The following is a 27,164-nucleotide window of genomic DNA, read 5'->3' as shown; positions in this document are numbered from 1 at the left end:
ATTTCCAATTTTTTTTTTCACGTCCCAATTAGCATGACATATTTAGTCAGTTGCATTGAAATATTACTGGAAAAATTAATACAATATTTTACTTATGCAGCCATATATCGGGTATCGAAATATTTGTTTTAACAACACTGAACAACAAGAAATAACAAGAAGGGGGTAAATAAATATTTGGCAAGAATATTTCTTCCATTGAGTCTTTGAGGATAGACTTTCCAATTATAATTTTTTAGGGAAGCACTAAATTGGCAGGGTAATTAAAATCATCACTGATGCTTCACTAAATTAATACTTTATTAATATATTATGTAATATTTACAGCAAGTAGAAAGTATGTATATTGTATAATCTACTAAATATTAAGGGTATCAATTCTTAGTCCTTATTAATACATATTATAGTAAACAAAATAATTAATGAAATATGCATAATTCATAATAATTGCATGGTCTCTAGTAAAATAGAATTACTACGTTCAGACAGCTCCATACTGTTACTACTTTCAACACTACCACCATTTCAGGTTAAATTCATGTATGCCGTCGGAATTCATTCTAGATCGTTAGTGTTATCTTTTTAGTGTTTGCATGTAGCTGGCTATATTGACTACGCGAGAATTCATAACAGAATTAGTCGAAACGGGTATATTTCGAAAATTAGCATTTGACAATTGGTAAATATGGATAATAATAAAGACGACGTAACATTTTACGAATTTATTCATATATCCATCTATCGCATAGTAAATTTAAATACCTTTACCTTGTTCTGTAAAATTAGTACTCGATGTGGCGAAATTAGTCGAAATAATTCGGGAATAAGTGTTCGAAAAATTTCATTGCTTAAAACTCGTTGGCTCTAGCTAGTCTTTGTTCGTCATCACGCGTTATTAACACTGGAACTACAGAAACTCGTCTTCAAAAAATAACTAATAATAAAAAAATTACATATCATATTGGCATAAACATATTCTATTATTACATATTTTTAAAGACCAGTCAGTCTGACTGGTGTAGCAGTTCTAGTGGTCACAAGGATCCAAAGCAAATAGTCATAAATTTATTTATCATCAATAAGTTGCCATTACCGCGCACGTGCGTTGTGCGTGTGTATTTGTGGAAGTTATTTTTGTTATTTATTTTTTTTTGCCTTGTTATACATAAAAAAATAATGAAGAGAGATCGAAACGGTAAATTTTTTGGTGCAGTCCAATTCAAAAAAGTATCACTTTCATAATTGCTTCTCTTGTTGTCTTCTCATTTTCTCTCTGGTGAGCAGCCGAGAAGCTGACATTGTTCCAGCTGTACGCAAGTTTCAAAATCAATAGTTAGGACGTCACTTTATAAGTCGTTGCTGTAAATCTCAAAAAGGGTATTTTTGTTCGAGCATATTACTGCCCTGTGAAAAGTGGCCTTCGTGTTGTCCGGAGCCGTTTGCTCTTGAAACCTCAGCTAGCTCAAGGTGTTGGATAGTGAAAACGTCCTTGGGATTGTCTAGACGCTCTCGGGGACAATCTTGTCGTAATGGAAGGTGCTGCTCGAGTAGAAGCTTCCCCGCTTCGGCATATGCGGGGTCGGAATCTCCTCTTGAAGTGGCTTGTAGACCAGACCACAGTTCTTGTTGTCGATCAGTCCGGGGCGCAGAATCATCGGGGCCCGAATCACGGGACCACGACCTCTGCGCTTCGAAAGACACATGGCGAGGTTCGCCACCAAAAGCACGACTGCGAGAGTCACCAGGATGACGGTAAGCACGGGCCACACGACTCCCGCGTACCAAGGCTGATAGTGCTCACCGACTGCGCCATATTCCTCATATTCCGATTCCTGGGATAACCAGGCATCCTCCAGCTGCTCGTCCTTCTGTGCGCGACCTTGATCGAACGCCTGAAAAAAATGGTTTTGTAACTACAGGAACTGTTTTTGCTTACGGGTGATGGACGCTTGTACAAGGTAAAAGAACGCGAATAATATCCATTCACTCTCTCTTTCTTTTCTGTTACACGTTCCAAATGACATTTTTTCATCTGCGCACTGATGCGAAAATTGGTGAAGCACCTCAATGTAGAAAGTGGAAACTGACCTGGCCAGCTAATTCATCTAGGTCATCGATTGGTGGCTTGAAATCATTAACGTTATTCGGCGTGTTTGGTCTACGCGGGAGAGGTCTCAGAGGAGGTCCACCCTCCATGCTGTCGCAGACCACCTTCGCTATGTCTTTCCACTCGCCCAGATCGCTGGCATCGGTGTAGTCGTCGAGAGCGTAATTGCTTACGTAGCGCAGGGTGTCACTGGGATCGACACCGTGGTCAATCAGCCATTGAATAGCGGCATTGAACTCCTGGTCACAAGCGAGAGGATTGTTGGAGATATCGAGGCCGGAGAGATGAGGGGTCGCCTGCAAGTCACCGACGCTGATTTGCTCGATTCGGTTGCCACGAGCCAACAGGTACCTGTTGCGAAACAAGATTATCAGTCGGCGTGACGAGTATCCAAATACGGAATACGGTTCAAGGAAATCCGACAAGGCCTACCGAATTAACTCACCTCAGGTGTGGAAGCGGCACGACATTTTCGCTCCAGATTCTGTCCAAACCGCACCTGCTAACGTCTAATCGTTCCAAGTTTGGAATGAGCAGGAATGGCGCAACTTGAAGAGTGATCAGTGGGTTTCCAGCGAGGTTCAATTTCGTCAGAGACCTTGCTCCTTGGAACGTGTCGACTTCCAGAGCGTTGAACAGGTTGTCAGAAAGGTCCAAGTCTTTTAGTGCTGACATGCTTCTGAGGAGCCCTCTCGGCAAACGGCTTAGTCGGTTTCTTGCTAGATTGAGGTGACGCAACGCAATCATAGGGTCAAAGGTTCCTGGCTCCAGGTCCAAAAGTCCACAGTCAGCACACTCGAATTTTTCGAGGCTGTAATACCGAATAAAAATATTATTGTCAATTGTTTGACACGCGATAAACAGACAAGAAACATGGGTATGTGAAAAAGTATACCTGAAGGTGCCCGCCTGTGATTTGAATACCGGTAAAGTTTCCAAACCGGGATTGTCATTCATGATAAGAGATTCGAGGCGAATATTGGTCCTCAAATGATGTTCCGTCAGTGTATTCAGTTTGTTGTCGCTGATATCAAGGCGTCTCAGATTAACCAAGTCCGCAAACGCATGTTGGTGAATCCTCTTGAGACCGTTCGACCTGATGTAGAGTTCTTCGAGTTCGGTAAGGGCGCTAAGGTCGGACTTGCCGATAGTTTTGATCCTGTTTTTGGACGCGTCGAGTATGCTTATTGTTGAAGTCTTGATGCTCGCCAGACTCGTGAAATTGTTTCCTGAATTAAAATTCATTATGAAAATTTACGTATCAAGTCGAAAAGGCTAAAGTGTCAAGCAGTGAGAAGAAGAAAAAGAGTAACAGCATGAACACTAACCGGCAATTCTCAGTACTTCAAGATATTCGTTGTCGTCGAACACATCGGACGGAAAACCGCTGAGTTGGTTGTGGGAGAGGTCAATTTCATCCAATTCAATCAGAGGGGTGAAAATCGCTCGTTCAACAGCCCTGAGCCTATTCGCTCTGAGGCTAAGATAGACCAGTTGCGGCATCCTTACAAAAGTAGTCGGCAAGATACGGGGGAGATAATTGTTGGAGAAATCGAATTCAGTTACGCTGGGCGCGTCCAAGAAGTACTTGGCGAAGGGATTGTCTTTTCCCTGAGTGTACTGCAGGGGATTCCCGGATATAGTCAAAAGATTGAGCTGTGTGTTGTTCTCGAAAGCGTCGGGAGGTATGTCCATTAATCCGTTTCCAGTCAGGTTAACGGAGAACAAGTCCACGAGGCCGTCAAATGCGCTCCTGTGAAATTCGGCAATGGTGGTATTGACAACCGAGAAAGCCGACAACTGTTGCAGATCCTTTTCGCGCAGGTCGTGTGGGCCCAGTTTAAGCTCCGGTCCATTTTCGATTTTAAGAAGAGCAACGTCCATACCGAAAGACTGTTCTTTGTTGAACTTGGTACATCTGTAATATCAAAGTAACAACGACGGGTCAGTGATTGTTCGGAGAAAGGTACGTGTAATGTATAAAAATCATTCTTCCTCCTTCGAGGATAGGTTTACCTAACTGACTTTACGGTCATGTGTCCAGTAGAGCACGAACAATCCGTGGGGCAGTCTTGGTCGAACAGAATCTCTTCGTCTTCGTCAAGCTCATCGTCAAGAGCGTCCTCATCCTCAAGGTCCCACTCCATGTCGTCGGCCATCAGAATATCCTCTGTCTCGTTGTACTTCAAGTCCTCATCCTCCATCAGCTCCTTCACGGCATTCTTCTCGGGATCTGGCTTACCGACAGGTTCCGATGGAATGACAACGTTTGATTCCTCGTCTACAAGCTCGGGTAATACTGGTATCTTATCACTCTTACCGTTAACTTTCAATGTTTCGATATTTTCCTCCTGGACCTGTGAACGTCACAAATAACAGTCGTCATCACTTAATCATATAACTACGAGAAACAGGCGCCTCAAAAATTTCTCACTGACCTTGTCGACAAGCGTTTCCTCGTCCAACGAACGGATCTCCTGCAGGAGCATCTCCTGTGGGTTTAGCAGACTCTCAACGCGCCATGGTGCGCCCTTCTTCATCATGGATAGTGCGGGTAGAGACGCTGACGAAGGTGGTGAGCTACCATTATTCGGGGGTGGGGGCGGTGGAGGTGGATTTCCCGTTGGCGGTGGAGGTGGACTTCCGGTCGGTGGTGGAGGTGGCCTTCCGGTCGGTGGTGGAGGTGGAGTTCCGGTGGGTGGTGGAGGCGGACTTCCAGTCGGTACCAAAGTTGGCATGACTCCGGCGGTGATCGTGAAGATCACCACCAGCAGCAAAGCTGCTCCTTGCTTCATCTTTACGCAGGATCTGAACATAAGTTTTTTTCAAGTTATAGACGTTTGCTGGTTGAATATTCGGTAAATCAAATTATACGTCAATTGTCTTTTCTTATAAAGTCATTTTCACGCACATTCTTCGAGAGCACTGACTAGGAAAGTATATCCAAGATGTACCTCGCCGATTTTCATTATTCTGTGATGTGTTGTAGTACGTCAAAAAGCGTCAGACATGCATACTCTTGCGTGTACTAATTCGACTGTTTCAGAAGTAAAACCACCCTCTAAAGTTTGACACCAAAATTCCATTTTTTAGGGTTTCTTGATAACGACGTCAATTTTTTTTAATCAACCAAATGGATATCAGTCACTATCAACAGACGTAGAAAGTTCTGGCATTCCTTATTTCTCGAGGGTGAAGTTTAGGTTTTCAGTTCATAGATATTGCTAAATAGCTTTAAAGTTATCTCGAATCATCTGGTCGAACAATATTTCAAGACTTTGCAGTCAGTAACGAGGAGAAGCATTCGCACGACAATTTGGAGCACGATTTTGTTTCGATTCAGTATATTGACACGAATTTCATTTGCGATCCAGTTGATAACTTGATAAAATAAAAAACTTAACAACATTTCGCACGTAATTCCTTCAAGCGAAGCGCAGTTTTGTTATAACTAATTGTGATACAAAATGACTAGTATATGCCGATATTGCGAATATTTTTTTAATCTTCGTACAATAGCTGTGTGTCAATTACTTATGCAAACATTCGTTCATGGCGGTGTACTTATTTTATTTGGTTGTTCGCGAAACGTTATCTCTCCAATTCACGTGAGTTTTATAATTCCAACTGCTGAGAACGAGATATACCTAGGAATTAGAAGTTTCCTCATGGTCATGTGGCTATAATAGTTCGACAGACGTTGCAGGGAACTCGGCAGAACGCGTGACACGTTCCTGTATAATGTTCCTGGCAAAGCAGCCAGACCGTTGCAAATCTTTTATTCAAATACAAGCGTGGGACGTATGTTTCCTCGTATTATATTTGCCCTAACCATTTTAGTCTGATTAGTCTCCTCGCGACTGAAATGACTGCCTGAAATGATTATCCTTGTAATATTTTTCACGGAACCTTATTGCGGCTCTTAAAACATTAATTTCTCACCCTCCAGGCTATAATTGTGACTCACATATCAGCTGTATCTAAACAAACACACAAGTCTATTGTAAACATTTTCTGTCGTTATCGTGATCTACAGATCGATTGCTCAATATCTTGAAAATTCTAATCGGTTTGATCAGTCTGCAGTATACCTATGCATGTAATATGTATTTACGTCTCATCGCAAAGAGAAAGAGTTTGATGATATTAAGGAGCGAGTGCCGACTAGTGTTGATGAAATAAACTCATCCGAATACATCGACGATTTATTGAATATTTTCACTTTATATATCCACGTTAGCGTTAAAGCGAAATTCCAATCGGTATTTTTCTTTTCTATGTTTGCAGTTACTAACGATTCGAAATTCCTCGATCAGCATAATAACGCGCATAATATCCTGCTTGCGAAATACATATTCTAGTCTGCAAAGATAATTCACGTGGGTTAATCATCACACACTCCACATTCGCATAACCGGTTGAGTCTATTGCCTGTGGAATAGCTTAAAATTCACCGGTACTATCCGACCAGTGAATAGTAAAACGAAGCATCAAACGATGCTTGCAGGTGCTCGTTGTAAAATTCAATCTATGCGTATAGTGCGACATATATTTGAGGCATTCCACCTCAAATCAACATATATCTGACCCTCGCCATCGGCGATGTTATTCATTTTTAAGTATGGCGTAGAGTGTACACAAAATAAAAATTTTCACTGAGTTTAAAAAATTTTTTAAACCACGGATATAGAAAGATCTAAAACTCAGTGATAGATGATTTTTTATTTTTGTACACTTCGATGGTGAGGGTCACGCGTAGGTCAGTTTGGTGTGGATGTCTCATTTATAAGTTGATTTTACTTCACCTAAGATGGCGGTTAATACATACATATGACTCGCCAATAGCGCGATAATACGCAATTCTATAAACGTTCAATTTGACGTAGCAACTGCGCATCGATATGTGTGACCTGAGTCAGTGGAACACATATTCACGCAATTATCAAGCATTCGTTTTATCAGCCAGATGACTAGGCCTTGGGATATCGGTATCAAGATTACCAATTTATCACTTACACGACTTGTACCGTTTCAAACTTTGCCCGCGTGTCCGTTTAAAACGAATATTATTAATTTATAATACAGATTTTCGTGTGCAAACGAGTCATTGTATCTTGGCACGGATTTCAACTTCCTCGAACTTCGGACCCTGATTCGATGATTCGACATCTCCTCCCCTGGGCAGAGGTTATTTGATACTCGAGTCTTCGTGCCTTCTCCTAAGAGCCACGGAACGCTCATCTTCATCACGTATTATATACATAACTTGTCAATCACTTAAACCAGGAAAGCTAACAAAGTGCCATATTGCGCGAGATGAATTCTCTGCATCGAGGTCATTTTTTTTTTTCCTCACAGCTAGTGTTCAAGGTGATCAACGACATGTGCGGTGTCATTATAACAGGAACACAACGAATTCGAACCATTCATTCATCCGTTCATCGGAATAAACTTGCGTAAACAGGTTCTAAAAGAAACAGCGTCACGTTCGTGTTATCTTAAAAATCGCCGAGTACAATTTCGAAGTCGGAAATCGTCTCGCCCCGCAATTTTAATACCTAGTACGGATATATGAATGATGCAAGCACGCTCTTGCCACGAAGATGATGACGGCTACGGATTCGCGGTACCTGATGTTTCCTCCTTATCTCCTACGCAGGTCTCACGTGAGTGGCAAGATTTGTGTTTCTTTCCACAGCAGCTCTAGGTATGTACCTATATAAGCTGCGGAGATCAGCGATTCGATTCAAGGATGTATAAACACCCGCGGCAATCGCGTCGTTGACGAGAAAAGAAAGCCGAAGGAGAAAAAAAAAATGAGTCAGTCGCATTCTCGGTTCTCTATCATTATAATCACCAAGCGAATGACTGTAACAATTATCTTTTTATTCGATAAGTAAAAGTATCAGAGGGTATTTCATCCGCTGTTCTTAACGGGTATTAATATATTATACCGACGACAAATAAACCCTGCAGCGACCGTAAAAAGAGTTTCGGTTAAACCAATGAAATATATATGTATATTTGTTACAAATCATACTTCCATCGAGCCGAATAAAAGTATCGACTGAAAATTCACATCAATCAAATTGAAATCAAGTCGACTAAATGTGAAGTTGTAGGTGCTTGGGTTTTCTCGTTCTCTTGAATTGCAACACATTTTGTTTACTTCGCCAATATCACATCACAGTTCAAAGCAATCCGTCCGTAGATTTGGAAAATTTAGACTATTCTGTTTCTCGCTGTATAAAGAGGAAATGAATTACGAGTGTAATTGGTGTAATGTATAGAATTATAGAGTGGAACGCGAAGTTGCGTAAGAGATTCGTATGTGGGTGCATGTGTCTCGGTATCGTTAGCAACAATAGGTATTTTTTTCGTAGCAGGTTGCACATTATTTAGCGGATCCTGCTTCGCGGTTATCCGACACCTTTGCTTTGCGCAATGTGCAGGTGTGACAACGCTCCGTACTGTTTTCACATCTGCAACGATGCATGTTTTTATTAATTCCAGTGCAAGGTAACGGCCATAGAGTTTGATACCCATTACTGGTCACAAAGGTCTCTAATAAGTCACCAGTCATTTCTGAATATCTAATAAGCAGTCTCGAATAGCAAACTTGAATTTCTAGAAATTCTTCGAGACGGCTAATTTTTCACCCTAGTTTGTTTTTGCGATTACGTTTGTGGAAATAATTGTGATTGTTTTTTTTTTTTTTTTTTTTTTGGAATATTGGTGCATGATATATATTCCAAGGATTTTTACCATATCGATGAGTACGCTTAATTTTCTAAAGAACTCGATTTTCTACTCGAATAATACCAGCTCAATTACACATACATGCGAGTGACTCTTGCCTTTATAAGATTGAAAAATCATGTTTTCCAGAATATTATCATGTAATATGCGACATTAATTTTCAGTGTAATTTCAGAGTAATTACGGTCACAATGTATCAACGTTGATACCAATCTTCAAGTCGTTCTGTTATCTCGTAGAGTGTAATCTACTACAAGAAAATTGACTTAATATGATTCAATTTGAAGGAAATAAGAAGTCGAGTAATCAATTTTAAATCTTCAGAATTATTATACACAGACAACAAGGTGTATGAAGTGTAACAGTAACAAAGCAACACTTGAAGTCGATAAAAAAGTTGATTCAAAAATCTCGGATTCTAATTGAATTTGTTGTCAAATAATCAAGCCCCGAAAAAAAGGTGGAAATTGTAACGGAACGGAAGTGACGTCGAGCATGAAGCCATCCTTTTATATTTTTGGAATTTGTGTTTTCGTGAATTCTTACACAGAGTTCAAAGAGTTCGCACTGCGTGGCAAGACACAAACGATCATTATTCATTCGAATCCTCTGAGAAGATAAAATATACACGTTATACCGCAAACTTTATACTTTTCACAGACTGTGTACGTTAAAGTGCATTTGTAGGTTCTGCAGGGTAGAAAATTCTTTGAAGATAATCGTTTCGGCGAAACGATCACCGACACCGCAAAAACCGCTGCGGATTGTATATCGAAGGTTGAAAAGTTGAAAGTTTGCTTGGCTGTACAAAAAGAAAGAAATTTTAACATCGACGAAACGAAAAACTTGAACCCTTCGTTGGAAGAATATCTTAAACCGCAATCTCCGGACATACGTAAATTCCATTTCTTGTGATAAGATTTTGAGTTAACGTATACCAAGGCGTTTTATGGCAAAATAAATCGACTTGGGAAATCTTTTTTTGTTGGAAAACAATTTTAAAGTCAATATTTCACAGCCTGATTTAGCGAATTTGCGAATACGAACCTGTGCGAGGCTCCGACAGCTGTGTCACGAGATTAGAAGCGCGACACGGCGACGCTGCAGTGACGTAATTATCAGGTTCCAGTGAGCCAGCGACGCGTACTTATCGCGAAACTCAATTCCGGCGAACGTATTTTTGCACGAGTTGCGAGCACTCGACATCTCAATGCCCGCACGTTACAGTTAAAGGTTTCTTAGAATTTAGTGGAAAACGCAGGGTTTGGACGAAGAGGCCGCTTCTACGACCGTGGTAAGGGATGCCAGGTAACTTCGTTTCTGGGGAAACGCGCCAGGTGGATCGGGCAGCCCTTTGTCCAGGGAATTGTACCGCAAATGCACACCGTTTCAGGTAAAGTTACCTGCACCAGCACCATTCTAGGCAGGTGGTCCCGATGCAAACGCGGTCCGAAGAAGGAGCGGGACTTACGCTTCGGTAAATCTTACAGAAATTATTCGTATCGTCGCCATAGTCCAGTCAATATAGGCAAAAAATCGAGCTAACTTTGCATTAATTCCGTTTTCGTTTTTTCTTGGTTCAATCGTTGGGGGGTTCACTGGGAGTACTCCAACCAAACCTATATTGACTCGACTACCAAGAATTTTCACCAACAACCAGACATACACGCGCAATCCTCGTCGATGTTTTACACCGGCAAGGAAAATTCCTGCCCGAAGTATATACGACCGATTTTCTTCGTTCCGTGTTATGTCGTAGTTAAACGTTAAAAAATATTCCATCTTATTTCGTTTACCCTCAAATTTCACATCATCTGAAACGAACAAGTTGCTTGTCGAATGATGCGAATCAAGGATAAAAAGTCACTGTATTCGATACTGTAAAGTATTGAGTAAATTTTTCACCGAATGTAGTTATTCAGCCTTGAAGTTGCTTACAGTTTATTTTTTCTCCAATATTTTTACGCTTCTTATTTTATTTTTTAATTTATTTATTTTTTTCCTCTATCGTTTACGATCAGTTTCAAACCAGACATTTTTTCGAATGCAAACAAGTGTACACATATGACTATGCAAGTTGAGAAGTGGGAGCGACGAACGAGGACGAGGTCGTACAGATTTCTATACACGGAAACGGATATAGAAACAGCTGCAGGTCGCGATTCTGATGCCGATCACAGTTTATTTTAACCGGAAGAAATTCTTTCACTCCATTTCAGATCACGTGGTGTATTAATTTAACTAATAACTAGTGAAGACATTTAGATATTTAGTCAAGTTAGATTTCTGAAGTGGTATCTGTGAAAGATGTCAAAAATTTGACAGAACTGAAGCTTTTTAGAAAAAGCGCTGAAACAAAGAGTTCGGAATACATTCAGAGTGTGCATTCGGATCGTTGATTTTTCTGTCATAAACACATTTTCATAGTAAAATGTATTTTCAACAGTTTCTTTGTAAACATTTTCAGAATGCGCCATGGAAATGATTCAGCTGGAGGGATTGGATGGGGATTGGAAATGCCTGCAACGAGGCGATGATCCCACAGTGGTTTTGTCGGGTCGGCTCAGATTGAACCCTACCAACAACCATGAATCCGAAGATCGTAAAGCCCGACAACGGAATGCGATACTATCGCGTCAAGATCCGCCCGAGAAACGAGCCGCGTTCCGTATGCCGCACGTCATGTCAGTCTCAACGCACTAAACGCTTCGATTTCGTTCCAACATCAACGACGTAAGCACTCATCTTCGCTCCTGGATTAATGAAGGATCCCGTCAACTGATGCCAGGATTTTGGCTTAATGGCCGATGGATGACGCCGGATTTAAAATCGTCGCTTACGGATTATGCCGACGATTTTAAGCAGGTTAGTTGGTCCAGCATCGATACCTTTTATCACTTCTGTTGCGAAACAATCGTACATCGAGTATTTATCAAGTTGTCACATTCGTGAACTGGGAAGTTCTATCTTAATATAAAAAATGGAAAATAAATGCAATTTTGAACAAAAGTTCAGGTGTAATCGAAACGAAGCAACTGTTACACGGGAGGATGATCGATTTTTCACAAATCAGTTTTACAAGGTAAATCTTTTATAGAATATGTTCTACAGACTCCTAACTACAGAAATTTTTGTACGGAATAGTTTTCTAGTTTCATATATCCAACACAACACACATTCAGCACACACATAAATTATACGAAAGTAATTTAAATTAAATTAAATTAAATTGAATCGAAACGTACGAAATTGACGGTTAAATGTATGATTTTCAACGATTTGATGATTACTCTGAATGTGTCTTGTGTAAACACAATCTGTAAAAAATATTTTGTAGAAAAACATTCTGTAGGAAAATCCTCCCGTAGCATAATTCATGCAGAATTATTATTTCTGATGTGAATCTCGAATTCCTTTCTGTAGAAACGATTCCTGTAGAATCAAACCGCAATCTAATAATTTGATAAATACTCAATGCACGGCTATCTCGTGATAAAATTGATAAAGTGTATCGATTTTTCGGTAGTCAACCTCCGTCATTCATGGGTTAATTTTTGAAACTGCTCATATGTACCCTGGCAATTTTTTTTCCTTTCATATTCGCAGCAACAAGAATAATGTCATTAATTTTTAAATAGATTTATTCATCTTTTCTAACGAGCACGTTCTCAAAAAGGGACCGAAGGCGAAATGATAACAGCTCCTAAGGTCGAAGATATTATTTTTTAGCCATCATACAGTTACTCCTAATTCAGATTATAATTCGACCGTGGTGTTAACGTTATTTCATGCATAATAGTTATTTAAATAAAACCAAACGGCATATTTTGAGTCCGTGGAAAAAGAAATATATTGTGTTTCGCTGCAGGTTGATTATATACAAAACATTGAAGAGAAAATAAATGAATAGCAATAATTATTAGCTTTAAATATTAAATACGAAAACAAAGCCGCAAGTGGAAAGATTATTTACTTTTCAACGCTGTAATAGCGTTGAATAATTGATTGATATCGTTGCGAACTCCGATATTCGATAAACATCGAGTTTGATAACCTGAATGCGAGGTGAATTAACTTATTGTGCCTGTGACGAAAAGAAATCAACCGTGCAATAAAAAATAATTAATATACAACATCGAGGGCGGAGATGCGATAAATTTGACGAGTCTTTGAACCTCTTCATTGCGTGCACATATATTTAGGTATATATAATATTTCATCGATAAGTTTAATGATTCCTAGTGTTGCACAGCATGGTCACTGACCAGGCATCGTAATCATTATTTCCTAGCATTAATTGCTGTCCGTTCATCGTTAATCCGTTTCACACCGCAGCCGATACGTATTCAATTCTTCCTTTCTTAAACACACGCGCAAACAGGTCTTAAGCGAAAAATTTCAGGGTTACTCGTAATAAAATCAGCGCAGAAATTTTGGCGTTCTACAAAGAGTTCAGAATTTCCTTCGAGATAATTCGTAAAAGTATGGTTACGCGTTTGAAAGATAAATTCCGCTACACTCGGTGAATCGGCATTTTATTACTTTTTAAACTACAAGTTCAGAAATTTTACAAAAATTATCAATTTCCAATTTTCAGATTTTCCGGGCAAATTTTGAGCGGAAAATTTGAGCTTAAGTATCAGCATTTACTATAATGGGTGAAGTCATTGACACCGAATCAGTGATTTGACGATTTCGAATTATGATATTCCTCGGTCATGCTTCCGGCGTCTTTTGGCCTCGATCTGTGACCTCGATATGTGAGCATTTGAAAAGGCACGCGGTAACGGGTGCTCACTTTATACCTATGACAAGTTTTATGCGTGTATACGGTAGAACGATGTACAGAAGTTATTGGTTATGCAGATAACAATAAAGACGTGGTGAGCAAAGAACATGAACGCACGCGGAAACTTCCACTATATAAGTGCACAAGGAAGTGGATGAAGTACATGGTATGAATTAATTTATTACATATATTTAATACATATATTGAAACCGAATTAGCTGACGCGTCTACAGTAATTTCTGCAGTAACAGGAATCACGCAGTTGCTGAATTGGCGAATTATTCATCGAAATCGCGAAGTCACGCGGAACTTTTTCGTTTTCCTACCTCTATGTATTCTATCTACTTTTTTCTCTTACACTTGAGCATGTGTTGAAATCGCAGCGTTATAAAAGTCATTGGCCAACAATTGCGCGATTTATATTAGTTTCGCGCTTAATGATGCACAAAAATACATATTCTATATATGAGCAAGTAATTTTTGTAAATAGGAAGATAAAATAATTTATCCGCAAAAGCGTTAGGCCTTATCTGAATGTGGTTTCTTTTATCATCACTCTGAATTGCGGTTTTCGACATTTTTCAGAACGATTTTCAATTATCCTTTTCATCTCCGTTTGTACAGTATATCAGCGTAATCTTCTTGCAGTGAATTTTCGATTTAGAACTTCTTTGATTATAATGATTCATCGACGCTGTATGCGCTATAAAATAAAGTCCCGTAAGTTACAAGTAAAAAAGTTGGTTGTAAGTTTATTTGCAAGAACAAAGATGTTTTTCAGAAATAAATAAAAAAAACATCTACCTATGAGAGATCCGCAGCGACGGTATTTATTTATCTACAGATAACGAGTCGCGCGCATGTTCTTATCACTGAAAAAAGAACCCTTATCAAACTTGTGTATCTCTAACAAAAGCACATATTTGTTTAGTCTATGTAGGTAGGACCGCGGTGTTTAAGTCTGGAACATTCTCCATATATTGGTTGGTATATTGTACGGTTAATACAACACGTATTCGTGGACCTAAAACGAACGTATCATGTGCATAGAATATATATAACGCACATATTCATACATAGATATTTATATATACCCGTCTCGCGATCGGTTGCAGCATCGTCTTATATTCAATCAAATTAGCAAATATTTTGCGCTGAAGGTAGACTCGATATGTAAATTCGACTTTAATTAACGCTCCCACGATACGTAGAAAGTACAAGTGCTTATATACGTAGCGTAAACGGGTTTACAACCAGGTTGCAGAAACGCGTGCATCACGGTCCTATTACGTTCCTCATTGGTGGAATGAATTCATTCAAAATTAGCAATAATAAAAAAAAAAAAAATCAAAAGATTAAACGATCGAAAAGAGGGAGTAGCGTATACATATATTAACATCTTGTCGCTGCTGCTATAGAATATTTTGTATGTTTTCATGGTACAAAAATCACAACAATTCGCAAGAGAGCTCGGACATAAGATGCAAAAAATTATGCGATTTTCTTGACGATTTCAGGACTTACTTATATGTATAGAAGAAGAAGGAAAGAGAGGCTTCTCTCTCTACCTTCAGTTTTTGGATATCGATAAAGTGACGCGCGATTAACTATACATACAAGCACCGATTGGCGCCATCGTGCCATAATTAAGATTTGAAGGTCTTCACGCATGCGCGTCGCGTCGAAAATTTGCGACGCCCCGAAAACCTGACGCACGTACAATACGAAATACGGGATGCGACGCTAGCTGCGAGATGATAAAGAAGAAAATAAGACAAATTAAAACATTAAATAAAAAATAAAACAAATTTCGTTAGATTCGTTATCAAATTTGGTGAATCGGAAAGCATGTCACGTTTCGTAGGTATGTACGTATGTACGTACATGCCATGAATATAACGACAGCGATTCGGTACGCATATAGCAGAGCCTAGTTTATAAAAGTGTGTGCCCACAATGTGCGTACGTCACTGATAAACTTGCCGAGACTGACTCATTCTCAGACTGTACGTATATAGCTATGTTTTTTGTTCCACTCTTTGTCCATTTATTGTCAATTCTTATCGAACGTTATAGATTGAATTTTAAACATGGAATGTGGGAGTGTGGATATTGTGAGTATAACGAGACGTATCGTATGACCGGGATCGAGTCGATATGTCCTCGCGATTCTGCCAACTCGGTAAAAAAAAGAGCGAAAAAGAAGCAAATTATTGTTATTGAATTACTCCGCGTAAAGTACAATAGTAAAAATAATATCTCACTGTCTAATAAACGATAAATCGATACCGTACAGCGGATGAAAGACTCGCGCTAAAACTGCAACTTGCTTTTTTTTTCATATATAAAATTTATGCGAAATAAACACGCACGTACGCAATGTAATATGTCCTCAGTTAACTACACCTCGCGATGCTTTCGGACGATTCTTTACAGGTGCGACTAAGTGTTGGCTTATCTAATTTTTTTCGCGAATTAATTTTTTACTTAATTTTTATCGCGAATTAATTTTTTACTTAATTTTTATCGCGAATTAATTTTTTACTTAATTTTTATCGCGTGTTTTCGGACTTCTTAACGGATTTTCTGCTCGAATCGAGGACAGTACAGGAATTCGATCACTGAAATGATATCCGGTGTAATTAACGTTACACTTTCTGATGAAACAGAATCTAGGACGGTATTTGCTTATACTTGACTCGGCAACGTTCTGCAGTTGCAGGAGAATGAATTCAGACAAACACGAGTCAAGTGGTAAAGGACAAATACTAAAAACCTCCCGTGCATCGTTCTAGGATAAATCACAGCCTTGAGTTTCACAGCGTTGAAAGACCTTGTCCAAAACTTCACCAGATCAAAGCAGCGTGACACGTGTGTTACAGGCATTATAATAACGCTGTGCAAAGTTTTTCAACATTTGCGAATGTTATAAAAAGTCGAGGTTTCGCCTTCATTTCTAGCTTGCAGGTTGAGGGTTTGAAAAAAAAGTAATCCTCACGTATCGCCACGTATAATACCGTTCACGAAGCGACGATATCTGCGCTCGAACGCGTGGTTGAAAATATGTGAAGTATGGTTGTGTTTATTCAAGTGGCACAGGCGCGCCGCGTACAAACGACTTTAAAAATAGTTGGAGATAAATGCGCGTTGCTCGGAGGAAATAAAAAAAGAAAAATAATAACAATGAAAATGAAGATGACCATACAATGAGCGAGGTATTACATCAGAGGACACACGTATAACAGCCCGACGAGTTACGAATGCGGTTTGCGGATCGCACGAACACTAGCGGTTATTAGTTATGGGACGAATTCTTTCGTGAGGATACAAGTGTGGATTCCCTCTAGCGAAATCGCGAGCTGTCGTTTCGTCAACGACGCCGGTCTCATCGAGAATAGATTTGAGAGCGTTATATATACGCATGAGAAAAAACTAGAATCATCCTTGAGTCTGAAGATAGTCGACGATCTACAATACCGCTCGATCACTGCAGGTACCGCGGCGACGCGTAGCGGCCATTGAGCTGGATCCTACGCCTCGGCACGAGCCGTAAGATCGTGAAAGAAAGGCGATAAAGCACCGAGGACCAATTCCGATCCCGCAGGGATCTATATCGAAATTCGCGCACCGATCACCGTTAAACTCTTTTAATTGTAACAACTGACTCACCCGACAAATCTAATGAAGGTTCCCGCTCGGAGGTTCGGACCTAATTAAAATCCACTTGGTTTAAAAACTTGGCTCGGCGCAGCACGGTAACTCTCTTCTCGATGGACGTCCACAAAGTACAGTGCGATCTCGGAAATTTAGATCCACCGAGTGGCGGCCAACGCGTTTCGAATACGAGAAGTGGGGTCGCATCGCGGAACCTCAAGAGTCCCCTCGATACCGAAAGTGGGGGAGAAACCGGCGCCATTTTGCGCATCTCGACGAGCTTCGCGGCGCAGGTAATTCAGCTTTTGACGCAGGTAACAGGTTTCGGACAATCGGCCAGGTCGCAACTGCGAGGCCACCTATACAAACGAGACGCCAACCAGTTCGTACCGCCTGCTGCACCTGCGCCTCCTACTTCAGGGGAGTTGTACGATCGGTAAACCGCGCAGCTCGATGCGCTCTGGTGCTTGAAATAGACCGCGAATATGCCACGACGGCCAGACGTCGGATGGTTTTCGAAGAGGCGCCGTTCGTTGGAGGAGGTGATAAATTTCACGGGTGGAAATCGGATTGTCGATTGGCGGAACTTGGATTATTTAAATATGTTCTTTGAACCGGCAGGGTGAATGAAATCATTGCGAATTATTTGGAATCGCGATTCACGCCATGCTGTTGAAGAAGTCATGCGGCTGCAAACGTTGGAAATCATGGATACAGCTGTGAGGCTTGCGGTGAAGGCTTTTCTGTTGACTTCTATTTTATCACGTGGTTTCGTTGATTCACAGGATACCCTGTGGTTTTCAATCACTTGTAATCATTTTTAACGTCCCATCAGGTGGTTTTCAGTGATTCTATCCGATGTGAATAGAAATCAGCAAAAATTACCTAGAACGCTAGGTAATCATTGGCGATCAGAGGTATTAAGCTGGAAATTAATAGAAACCCTATGTAAAGTAGAAATCAATAAAAATCAGCATTAACGAATCGGAATCATTCATTTGATGTCCATGCGAATGGCCCCTCCGTTGTTGACGGATTTATGGTAGTTTTTTTTTTACCGATGTCGACTGTCAAAAAAATTTCTCATCTTCGTATGTGTGGAAGTTGAAGCATCCAGTTTTGCGCGTTATACAAAACTTCAGTCAGTTGACGGTTGTACAAGAGATGAAACGAATGGATTGGAATGATTGACACACAGCCTTATGGTAAAATCACTTCAGAAGTTTTGATTGAATAACTTTCGTACGTAAATATTTAGCCCGAAAGAAGACGCCCAATATAGGTAACTACACAATTATGATGATTCTAAACAATGTGGAAAAACCTTGGTTTGATGGACATGTTAAAAAGACATTTAATGCTAAAGACTTCGAAAGTTGAGATTATGTCGTGTTACAATACAGAATCATTTTTGTGAAAATCAGAGGAGCTGCTCCGTCATTCCAAACAGTCCAATGACCTTTAAATTAGTTTGCCTACCACATGTACTATTTCTTGGTCGCGTTGATAAAATTGTGTACGCATAAACATGGAGGGATGCAAATGAACCCGCACAGAGTACTGATCGTGAGGTGAAGAGCCACCGGTAACAAACTGTAGTGAAAAGCAGGCTTTCTCAGTCAATTCAAATGTCGCCGATTTTTTGAAAACCCTGGATGTTTTATTCGGAGATCGATTTGGATCGCATTGTCAAAGTTCAGATAATAACCAATGGAATATGTATCTTTCATTTCGTTAAAGTTTGTATGCAAATTTTCATCTGCGTTGAGATTTTGATTTGTTGCATTAAATATAATATGGAAATGAAAAATATGATCACGATGTCAGCAATAATTTATTCTCTAATTTCAGATGCGAAATTAGCCCATTGGGTGGTAGGTACTTATACCACGACACGATCTGAATAATATTTCATATTATTTGCATGGCTTAATACCGTGTAAGTTATTATATGTATATTATGTATAATACCGGTTAATACGAGTTTTGAATCTGAGTTCTAAACGTCAAATTCTGGTTTCTCCCACGCAACTAATAAAGAAAAACAGTTTCATTAGATAAAGTTTGTTTTTTACTTCGACCTGCTGGTTATAATATCTATGAAAAAATTCAAGCTTTACGTATCATCGTAAAAAAGACAAAAGCAAACTTTATCAGTAACAAATGAAGATTTTGGTTATTATTCGATGTATAAAATCAAAATTTATTCATTTAATTAATTTTTTTTTTTAATGATCTGTATAATCAATTATGTTGTATAGTATTGTTACACTATTATTTTCACTGCTTAAAAGAATAATTATCGTTTCCCACATGTCAGAATTACTGAAAAATGGAGAGTTAATTTCGCGGTGGAGTTTCTCGTCTCTGTAAGCCTCGAACAAGGACGTCAACTTCACTCTAGTATAAATCTGCGAACTACAACCAGCAAGATAAACAACAGTTTTCTGACTTGACGGTAATGCGATAAAATTCTTGTCTTCACTGTAAACTTAGATATTTCTTGGTATTATTATACGTATAATAAATTTTTTTAATATGTAGGCAGATGCTGTATATCGTGCGCCAATTTTGGAAAATTCTGTTGGATTGTGAATGAGGATTGCTGATACCTTGTTTAAGGCAAATGAAATATATATATATAAAATTTTTTATGCTGTGCGGTTGCGCGAATGAAACTGTTATAATATGTTATTAATTGGGGTGGTAATTTTATTCGTTTATTCCGCAGCAATATTTAATTTGCAACAATAATAACGTTAAAAATGTGTGCAACAATAAATGAATATCGATTCGTGAATCGTTTGCTATTAATGACGATTTTATTCCTTTACTAACGACGTAACATTAAATTGACTTTGAGCCAGATAATTCGCTGTTATATTATAATGCAATGTGATGGAGTATTTGAAGTGTATTCGTTGACAAGATCCTGCATATTTTACTGTGATCGCGCAACTCGTTTAAAAGTTGATCAGAAATTAATGCGGTCATTTCGTTAAAAAATCGAAATAATCACCATCTTATACTATCAGTAAACATTCAATTCTTATTTTTAATTATCAAATGCGATATTATTCGGCAATAAACCCTTTCACTTTGTGCTATCGAGAATCCAGCTAACGATAGTCGCCACCTAGCGAGAAGTAACTGAAACAATCTTTTACAGCATGTGAACATATTCATGCGTCAATTGAGTGTAAATTTTAATTTCTGTCGTGGACGAAGCGATGCCAATAATTAAGTTATCGCCTAACGTTTCACACGGCGCAATATTGCCACACGTGCAAGTCGAATATTTATTTACCCAACTGTGTTTACAGGCTGCAGGCACACTCTGCCGCAAATCTCGATCTGTATCTGGGTTAAATGTGCACAGCTCTTCTCATGACGAACAGGTCGTATTATGATACGAAAACTGAGTGATATGGTGTTCTTAATGAGACGTAAGTTCGGTGCAAAACACAAGTTTAATCATTATCAACGAAACTAATTGAGAAAAATTATTTGTAATTTCAGCACAGTTTTTTATACCGAAACGGTAATGTTTAGATCAAGTTATACTTGCCGTTGTAAATTATTCAGTTGCGACAATTGTGACACTGGGACAAAAGCAAGAAAGATATTTTCTTTTCTGTTTTTTTTTTTTCTTTAACCTATTTACGAGCACATTATTTACAGGAACATTTTATTGCGGTGAAAACTGATTGCTGACTTGATTTGCGGGTCGCAATCTTAGTGGTGTGGTTCTTTCTGATAAGTTTCAATACAAACTTCAGACTGTTGTTCTTTTGCGCGACACTGGTAATACGTTGAATCAAGAATTGTCGGCCAAGGTTTTATCACGTGGGGTTTTATTTGCATGAAAATGGAGAATGCGGTTGAATGATTCCTCGGTATTTTTAGAACAAAAATAAACAGTTGACAACGCGTGAATAGCTCAAACACACGTCGAGAAAACAGTTACTTGCAATTTTTTAATCATATTGTGTTTCGGTCATCTGTGCCTCAATCTTCGTTTCTGCGCATGTACGTTCGAAGATTTCTTTTTGAGAACCGGAAATTTTTTAGTATTTCATCAGATGGGCTGCGACTTGTACCGTATTCTGAAAATCTATTAAAATGGCCTCGGTTGGAAAGCATTATTCACAGAATTGTACACAGCACAGTTAATACAAAGTTGCGTAACGACAGCGCTATTTGATTTCTAGAAAATATATTTTCTCTGTAATACCAAACCGAAGTGATGTGAAAGTTGGCGGATGTTGGGTTTAACCAGAATCCTCTAGACGTGGAATTTGATTAAGGGGGGATTTACTTCTTCTAAACTGAAAATAATGCCTTTTCGGATCATTTTTGCTGACGAAACTATCCGGTCGATTAAATTCGAGCTTTGCACATATATTTGTTATGTATTCAGGTAATTACAAATTTTTTTTCAATCCTTTTCTTGCTGATGGACGCTTGCTACCCATTCTCGACCATGTCGTTGCTCCGTCGCTGGTTCGCATGTTTTCTTCAGTCCAAGCGATCTGAAACAAAGAAATCGTCTTGCCGCAAAAAAATTACTGAAAAAAGTCTGTAATTACCTGAATAACGTCCAAACATTCTTCACATATGCGTAATAGATATCCCAATGGCAAAAAAAAGGCTGATGACTCTGGATTTTTTAGTCAGAAGTTTGCCAATTTTCAATAATAATAGAACAAGTTTTTCGATACCTGATATCGACGTCGCCTTGGAAAAGATATCGATTGCTCATGGTTTCGAGTCGCCGCGAGCAGCGGGTCAAAAGTTAGAGCCTGAAAACGCAAAATTTCCAACGTATTTCCCCAGCCGTTGCTCCAATATAGTTTTAGATGCATTTTATGGTTTCCTTGGCGTTTGATTAGTCTAGAAAGGTTCATTGGAATCGATTCCAATAAAAATAATTTCTTGTTAAAAAATCGTAGAAAAAAGAAAGTTTTTTATTGCATTATTTCAGCTGAAATTAAGTGCGCAGGGTTCCGGGTTAGTGGGAGCAGCTAATCAAAAGTTGAACAAAACATGATACTTACACTAGGGTTTTGAAGAGATGGGGGAAAAATGGCAAGCTCAGAGGTTTAATGTACCCGTTTTATTTTATTCAATGTGTTCTGATTTCGGTACAATTGTTTAGGTGTCAGTGTATAGTATTTGAACATGTGGCCAAATATTACAATAGTCAAGTTCACAAAATAATGTCAACAAATCATCTTTAAAATGTCTAAAACTATGAATCTGATGGTTAATTGAAATAACACAGAAAATGCAGACAACCGGTCTTCAAAATGGGAATACAATACTATGAAAAGTCATCAGCACAATCAATGAAACACACAAATAAGCTTAACTGACATCACACATATCATGTCGAGTAAGACGATCATCTCCTCACCTTCATCTCTAATCCCGTGTTAGCACATCTTCTGTTTTATCCAGGATCACCATGCCTAAGATGGTGAAACAAAAAACAAACTTATCTCATTTAATATACGTAAACATATACAACAATAAATAATTATGGATTATTAATCGTAAAACATCAGTAGACTACAAGAAAACTTAAATGAACGAATCAATTAGCTCAGACTTGTATAGAATAATCGACCTAATTATGCACGTACCCAGCAAAGGGAAGAGTGACGGATACCAAGAAATACGAATAGCTAATTATTGTTCGAAAAACTGTATAAAATTGAGGGAATATTATTACCGTAAAAGCGCGGCCACTCGGGGTAACATATTGTCAGTCACTGTAACGTAGTGATTGCTCGTTGGTAAGCACATAGTACATTGTACTATTGTTATTGACCGTTCCTGCAAAACGCACTGATTTCTGGATCTACATAATGGTCGTAACATTCGACGATCACAACGTCGGTACTGACGATACTCTGTCTTGTCACGTTTTCCTAGAGTCGAAACTTTGCGTCGTACTGGCTGACAATGAGTTACAGCCTGCAAAGCAGCAATATTAATATTAATAGTTATTACAACAACTTTTCATTTGCTCTATCGATCTTGAATTTTCGTAGGCATAGAATAGAAGCGCTGTTTTAGCTAGTCGCAAGTGAAGTATCTACGTTGGGTAGAGAAGCAGAATTTTTATCGAAAAGTGTTCGTATGGAAAAAAATTCAGAGTAACTGTAATACATCACGGATGCGTTAATTTTGATCAAGATGAAATGGATGCTCCGTATATGTGACAGTATTTAACGCAGTGTCCTGATTTAAAGACATAAAAAGGTGACGGTTGGCGATTTTTTTTGATAGGGACACAAAGAACGAAGCTTCTTAAAACTTCGAGTTTATTCAAACACACATTTCAAAAGTACGAGCGAAAATTGTTTGAGTCTGGAATCGGCCGGAAGGATAAAGTGTGTATTTCTTGTCCGAAATGTGAAAACTAGTCATCATACATCATATCATCATACATACATAGTATTAAAGTTCGAAACCAGATAAAATTCCAGATAAAATTGATGCTCCGTATATGCGACAGTATTTAACGCGGTGTCCTGATTTAAAGGCCTAAATAGGTGATTGTCGGCGATTTTTTTTCTGATAGAGAGAGAAAGAACGAAGCTTCTTACAACTTCAAGTGTATTTTAACGCACATTTGAAAGGTAGAAGCAAAAAATTTTATCATCCAACTGTCGCCGAACGGCAGCGTTATTAGCTGACCCGTTAACTGAAGAATCTATCCTAAGTCAGCGGCTGACCTTCGAAGGGCCTAGCGGCTTAAGTCTGGAATCGGCAGCAAGGATAAAGTGCGTATTTCTTGTCTGAAATGTAGAAACTAAAATCGTTATAGATCATATCATCATACATTATATCATCATACATCATACATCATACATCATACACATGGTATAAAAGTTCGAAACCAAAGTTGGGATGTTCAGATGTTCAGAAAATGACGTCGCCTAAATTTTTTTTTCTCTTGACGTCATTGATCAAGAATCAGCTAGTCGAATTCCTCAGTCTGGAAACAACCGCGCAGCAGAGAGGACGTATGAAAATCGCGCTCCGCAGCTTTCGAGTACCATGTTCTTTACTTCCTGGATCCTGCGCTCCAGATGCGCTACCTGGTGAAACTCCACTTCAGGAATGAGCGCTCCATAGTTTCCGCGCTTCAGGTCCGCTACCTGGTGAAACTCGACTCTCGGAGGACAAGGAAGACAAGGAGAACAAGGTGGACGAAGAGAACGAGGATTTCTGCACGGTGAGTATAACATTTTTCTACTATTCAATGGCAATTGTGATTTTATTCTATCCAAAATTTTCGAACTTGTTATGTTTACAATAAATTATTTCAATTCATATTTCGCCCAAGTCGTAATTCAGTAGCTATCATCGTGCTAGTAAAATTTTTATAATTTTTTCTAATTTTCTCATAATCTTTTTGGTAAAATCTGTCCATAAAAAAATGATATTATTCGTTACACAATATTTTTGATGTGTTATAATACTGAAAATATTTATTACTATTCCATGTATAACCCGAGGTCGTTATCGGTGGGTGTTGGAGGTGGTCTGAGGTGAACAAGAAGGAGGACGAGGAAGACGTGGAGAACAAGGTGGGGGAGGAGTACGAGGATTTGTGCTCGGTGAGTGAAACATTTTTATAATATCTGATGGCAATTGTAATTATATTTCATCTAAAATATTTCAAACTTGTCATGTACACAATGAATTATTTCAATTTATTTTTCCCGCAGCACATATTCAGTAGCTTTGAATGCGCTAATAAAATTTATTATATAATTGATGAGTTCATTAATTACATTAATCCTTACACAATATTTTTGATGTGTTCATATACTGAAAATATTTATTACTATTGAAGGTACAACCCAAGGTGGTTATCGGTGGTCGTCGGTGGTCGTTGGAGGTGGTCGGAGGTGGACGAGGAGGAGGAAGAGGAAGACGAGGAGAACAAGGTGGACGAGGAAGACGAGGATTTGTGCTCGGTGAGTAAAACATTTTTATAATATTTGATGGCAATTGTAATTATATTTCATCTAAAATATTTCAAACTTTTCATGTTTACAATAAATTATTTCAATTCATTTTTTGTGCAAGCACATATTTAGTAGCTCATGAAATTTATTACGTATTAATAGATTATTTAATTGTATTAATCCTTACATAATACTTTTGATGTGTTCTTGTACTGAAAATATTTATTACTATTCCAGTTATAACCCGAGGTGGTTAGCAGTGGTCGTCGGGGGTGGTTGGCGGTGGTTGGAGGTGGTCGAGCTGGACGAGGTGGAGGACGAGGATTCGTGCTCGGTGAGTTTAACATTTTTACAATATTTGATGAAGTAGAATCAGCATCAGGAGTAGGATCAGGGGAAGATGTAGAAATAGGAGTAGAAGTAGGAGTAGTGGTAGGAATAGGACTCGGAGTAGGAATATGAGTAGAAGTAGGAATAGTAGGAGTTGGAGTGGGATTAGGAGTAGGAGTAGTCGGAGTAGGAATAGGAGTAGGAGTAGGAGCAGAAGTAGGTAGGGCGGGGTGGGTCGTGTGAGGGGAGCGGAGGGGTGGGAAGGGGATATTATCATATCAAGTTATCAGTAATAAGCAATTGCGGGTAAAATATTAGCTTACTTTTGTAAGTATTTATGAATATAGCCTCTATGAATATTCATTGTTGATATATAAGGTCTGGCAACGTACCTACTTTCTGTAAGAGATGTTGAAGATTTTTAACATAATTATGTTTCAGTTCTGTGCCCCACCTAGTGATCCACTAGTACATATCCTCCGACGTGACATCGCTGTGCTACGTATAAAGAAGAAAAGATTGATTAAGATGCAAATTGCTCCTCTCTTCTTGCCATTGTGCTTTCAGCCATTGTTGTGCCGTGTGTTTAAAATTTAGGACAGTATATAATATAGAATAACAGGTACAGCTACGAATAAAACACTACAATAAATCTCATAGAAATGAGCTCTCATTGAGATTTCTCTGTATTTATAACTCGACGCGAGAAGGCAAAAATCAATGTAATGCCATCTGTAAGGTAATTTGAGTCGTGTTTGCACAACGAGAACTCGTTGGGCATTTTGCGGTGAAATTTGAAAAATTGTTGTACAAGAAATTAAATAACTGTAAAAATGGAGAAATAATATTATCTCTAATAGTGAATGTAGCTAATACAGCTTTAACCGTATATTGATTATCTTAATGATCTATTGTGACAAGATCGGAATTAGATAAGCTCTCTAAATACTCTTTTCTAGACTATTAATTTATATCATGTATATGTAAATGTATATTTCTTCAGTTTATACAATCACTGCACTAGGATTACCCTTGCCACGTTTTATGGTGCGTTTGTGTAATTTGTATATTATTAACCTTACGTTTTACTCTATTTGCGACTAGTTGTGAGTGTTTCTAATTTCTTGGCAATTATTTATGTACATGTATGTGTATATATGTATATGTATACTTATGCATGTGTATATACATATGTACACATATTTAAAACTAGATTTTTACAATAAACACAGAGGTTTTAATATATTCACATACGGATTTCTGTGTATAGGTATGCTTGAACTAAAATATCCTTATCTCTAATACGGAGTTCTTCGTAATTCGCATTTGTTCTTGTAACCCAATGTCCTACATACGATGGCAAAAATCGAGATCCAACTTAACTGAGTCTCAAAGCTCTGTTGACATAAAAGCAGCTATTTGATAGAAATTATAATTTATAGTTTACACAGCCCATTGCATGATATTTCATTACAAATACATATGTTTCAATGTATTTAGGAATAATTTATCAAATATACGATAAAATTGATGCACCGGA

The 27,164-nt window shown here is 38.6% G+C and overlaps 2 protein-coding genes across 9 annotated transcripts in view; one reads left to right on the top strand and one right to left on the bottom strand.

The window, feature by feature from the left end:
- The window catches only part of Hs6st (heparan sulfate 6-O-sulfotransferase), a 51,020-nt gene extending 23,856 nt beyond the window's left edge, over positions 1 to 27,164 (top strand). For 2 of the 6 annotated variants that reach the window (XR_006882663.2, XR_006882671.2), the window contains 6 exons: positions 11,334 to 11,731; positions 24,292 to 24,555; positions 24,839 to 24,940; positions 25,180 to 25,303; positions 25,532 to 25,628; positions 26,066 to 27,164. The gene's annotated coding sequence lies outside the window, so the exon portion shown is untranslated. Of the gene's footprint in view, positions 1 to 100; positions 917 to 10,108; positions 10,344 to 11,333; positions 11,732 to 24,291; positions 24,556 to 24,838; positions 24,941 to 25,179; positions 25,304 to 25,531; positions 25,629 to 26,065 lie in introns of those variants that run through there. The other 4 variants (XR_011176870.1, XR_011176869.1, XR_011176871.1 and 1 more) reach the window with 4 other exon arrangements.
- On the bottom strand, positions 708 to 17,475 carry Gp150 (glycoprotein 150). 3 transcript variants are annotated; one of them, XM_046621498.2, is made up of 9 exons: positions 17,325 to 17,475; positions 4,546 to 4,915; positions 4,428 to 4,464; positions 4,124 to 4,340; positions 3,436 to 4,025; positions 3,003 to 3,336; positions 2,553 to 2,918; positions 2,089 to 2,458; positions 708 to 1,892 (listed from the first exon to the last, which is right to left on the bottom strand). In XM_046621498.2, the coding sequence occupies exons 2-9, from the start codon at positions 4,900 to 4,902 to the stop codon at positions 1,500 to 1,502; spliced, it is 2,664 nt and encodes an 887-aa protein (XP_046477454.1). In that variant the 5' UTR covers positions 4,903 to 4,915; positions 17,325 to 17,475; the 3' UTR covers positions 708 to 1,499. The 3 variants fall into 3 exon arrangements, with proteins under 3 accessions (XP_046477454.1, XP_046477452.1, XP_046477453.1); XM_046621496.2 differs by having other exon boundaries at positions 4,124 to 4,464; XM_046621497.2 differs by having other exon boundaries at positions 4,133 to 4,464.

The sequence above is a fragment of the Neodiprion pinetum genome, chromosome 4, assembly GCF_021155775.2.
Source record: "Neodiprion pinetum isolate iyNeoPine1 chromosome 4, iyNeoPine1.2, whole genome shotgun sequence".
Taxonomy (NCBI): domain Eukaryota; kingdom Metazoa; phylum Arthropoda; class Insecta; order Hymenoptera; family Diprionidae; genus Neodiprion; species Neodiprion pinetum.
Note: the sequence above shows the minus strand (reverse complement) of the source record. Positions and strands in the feature narration are given on the sequence as shown.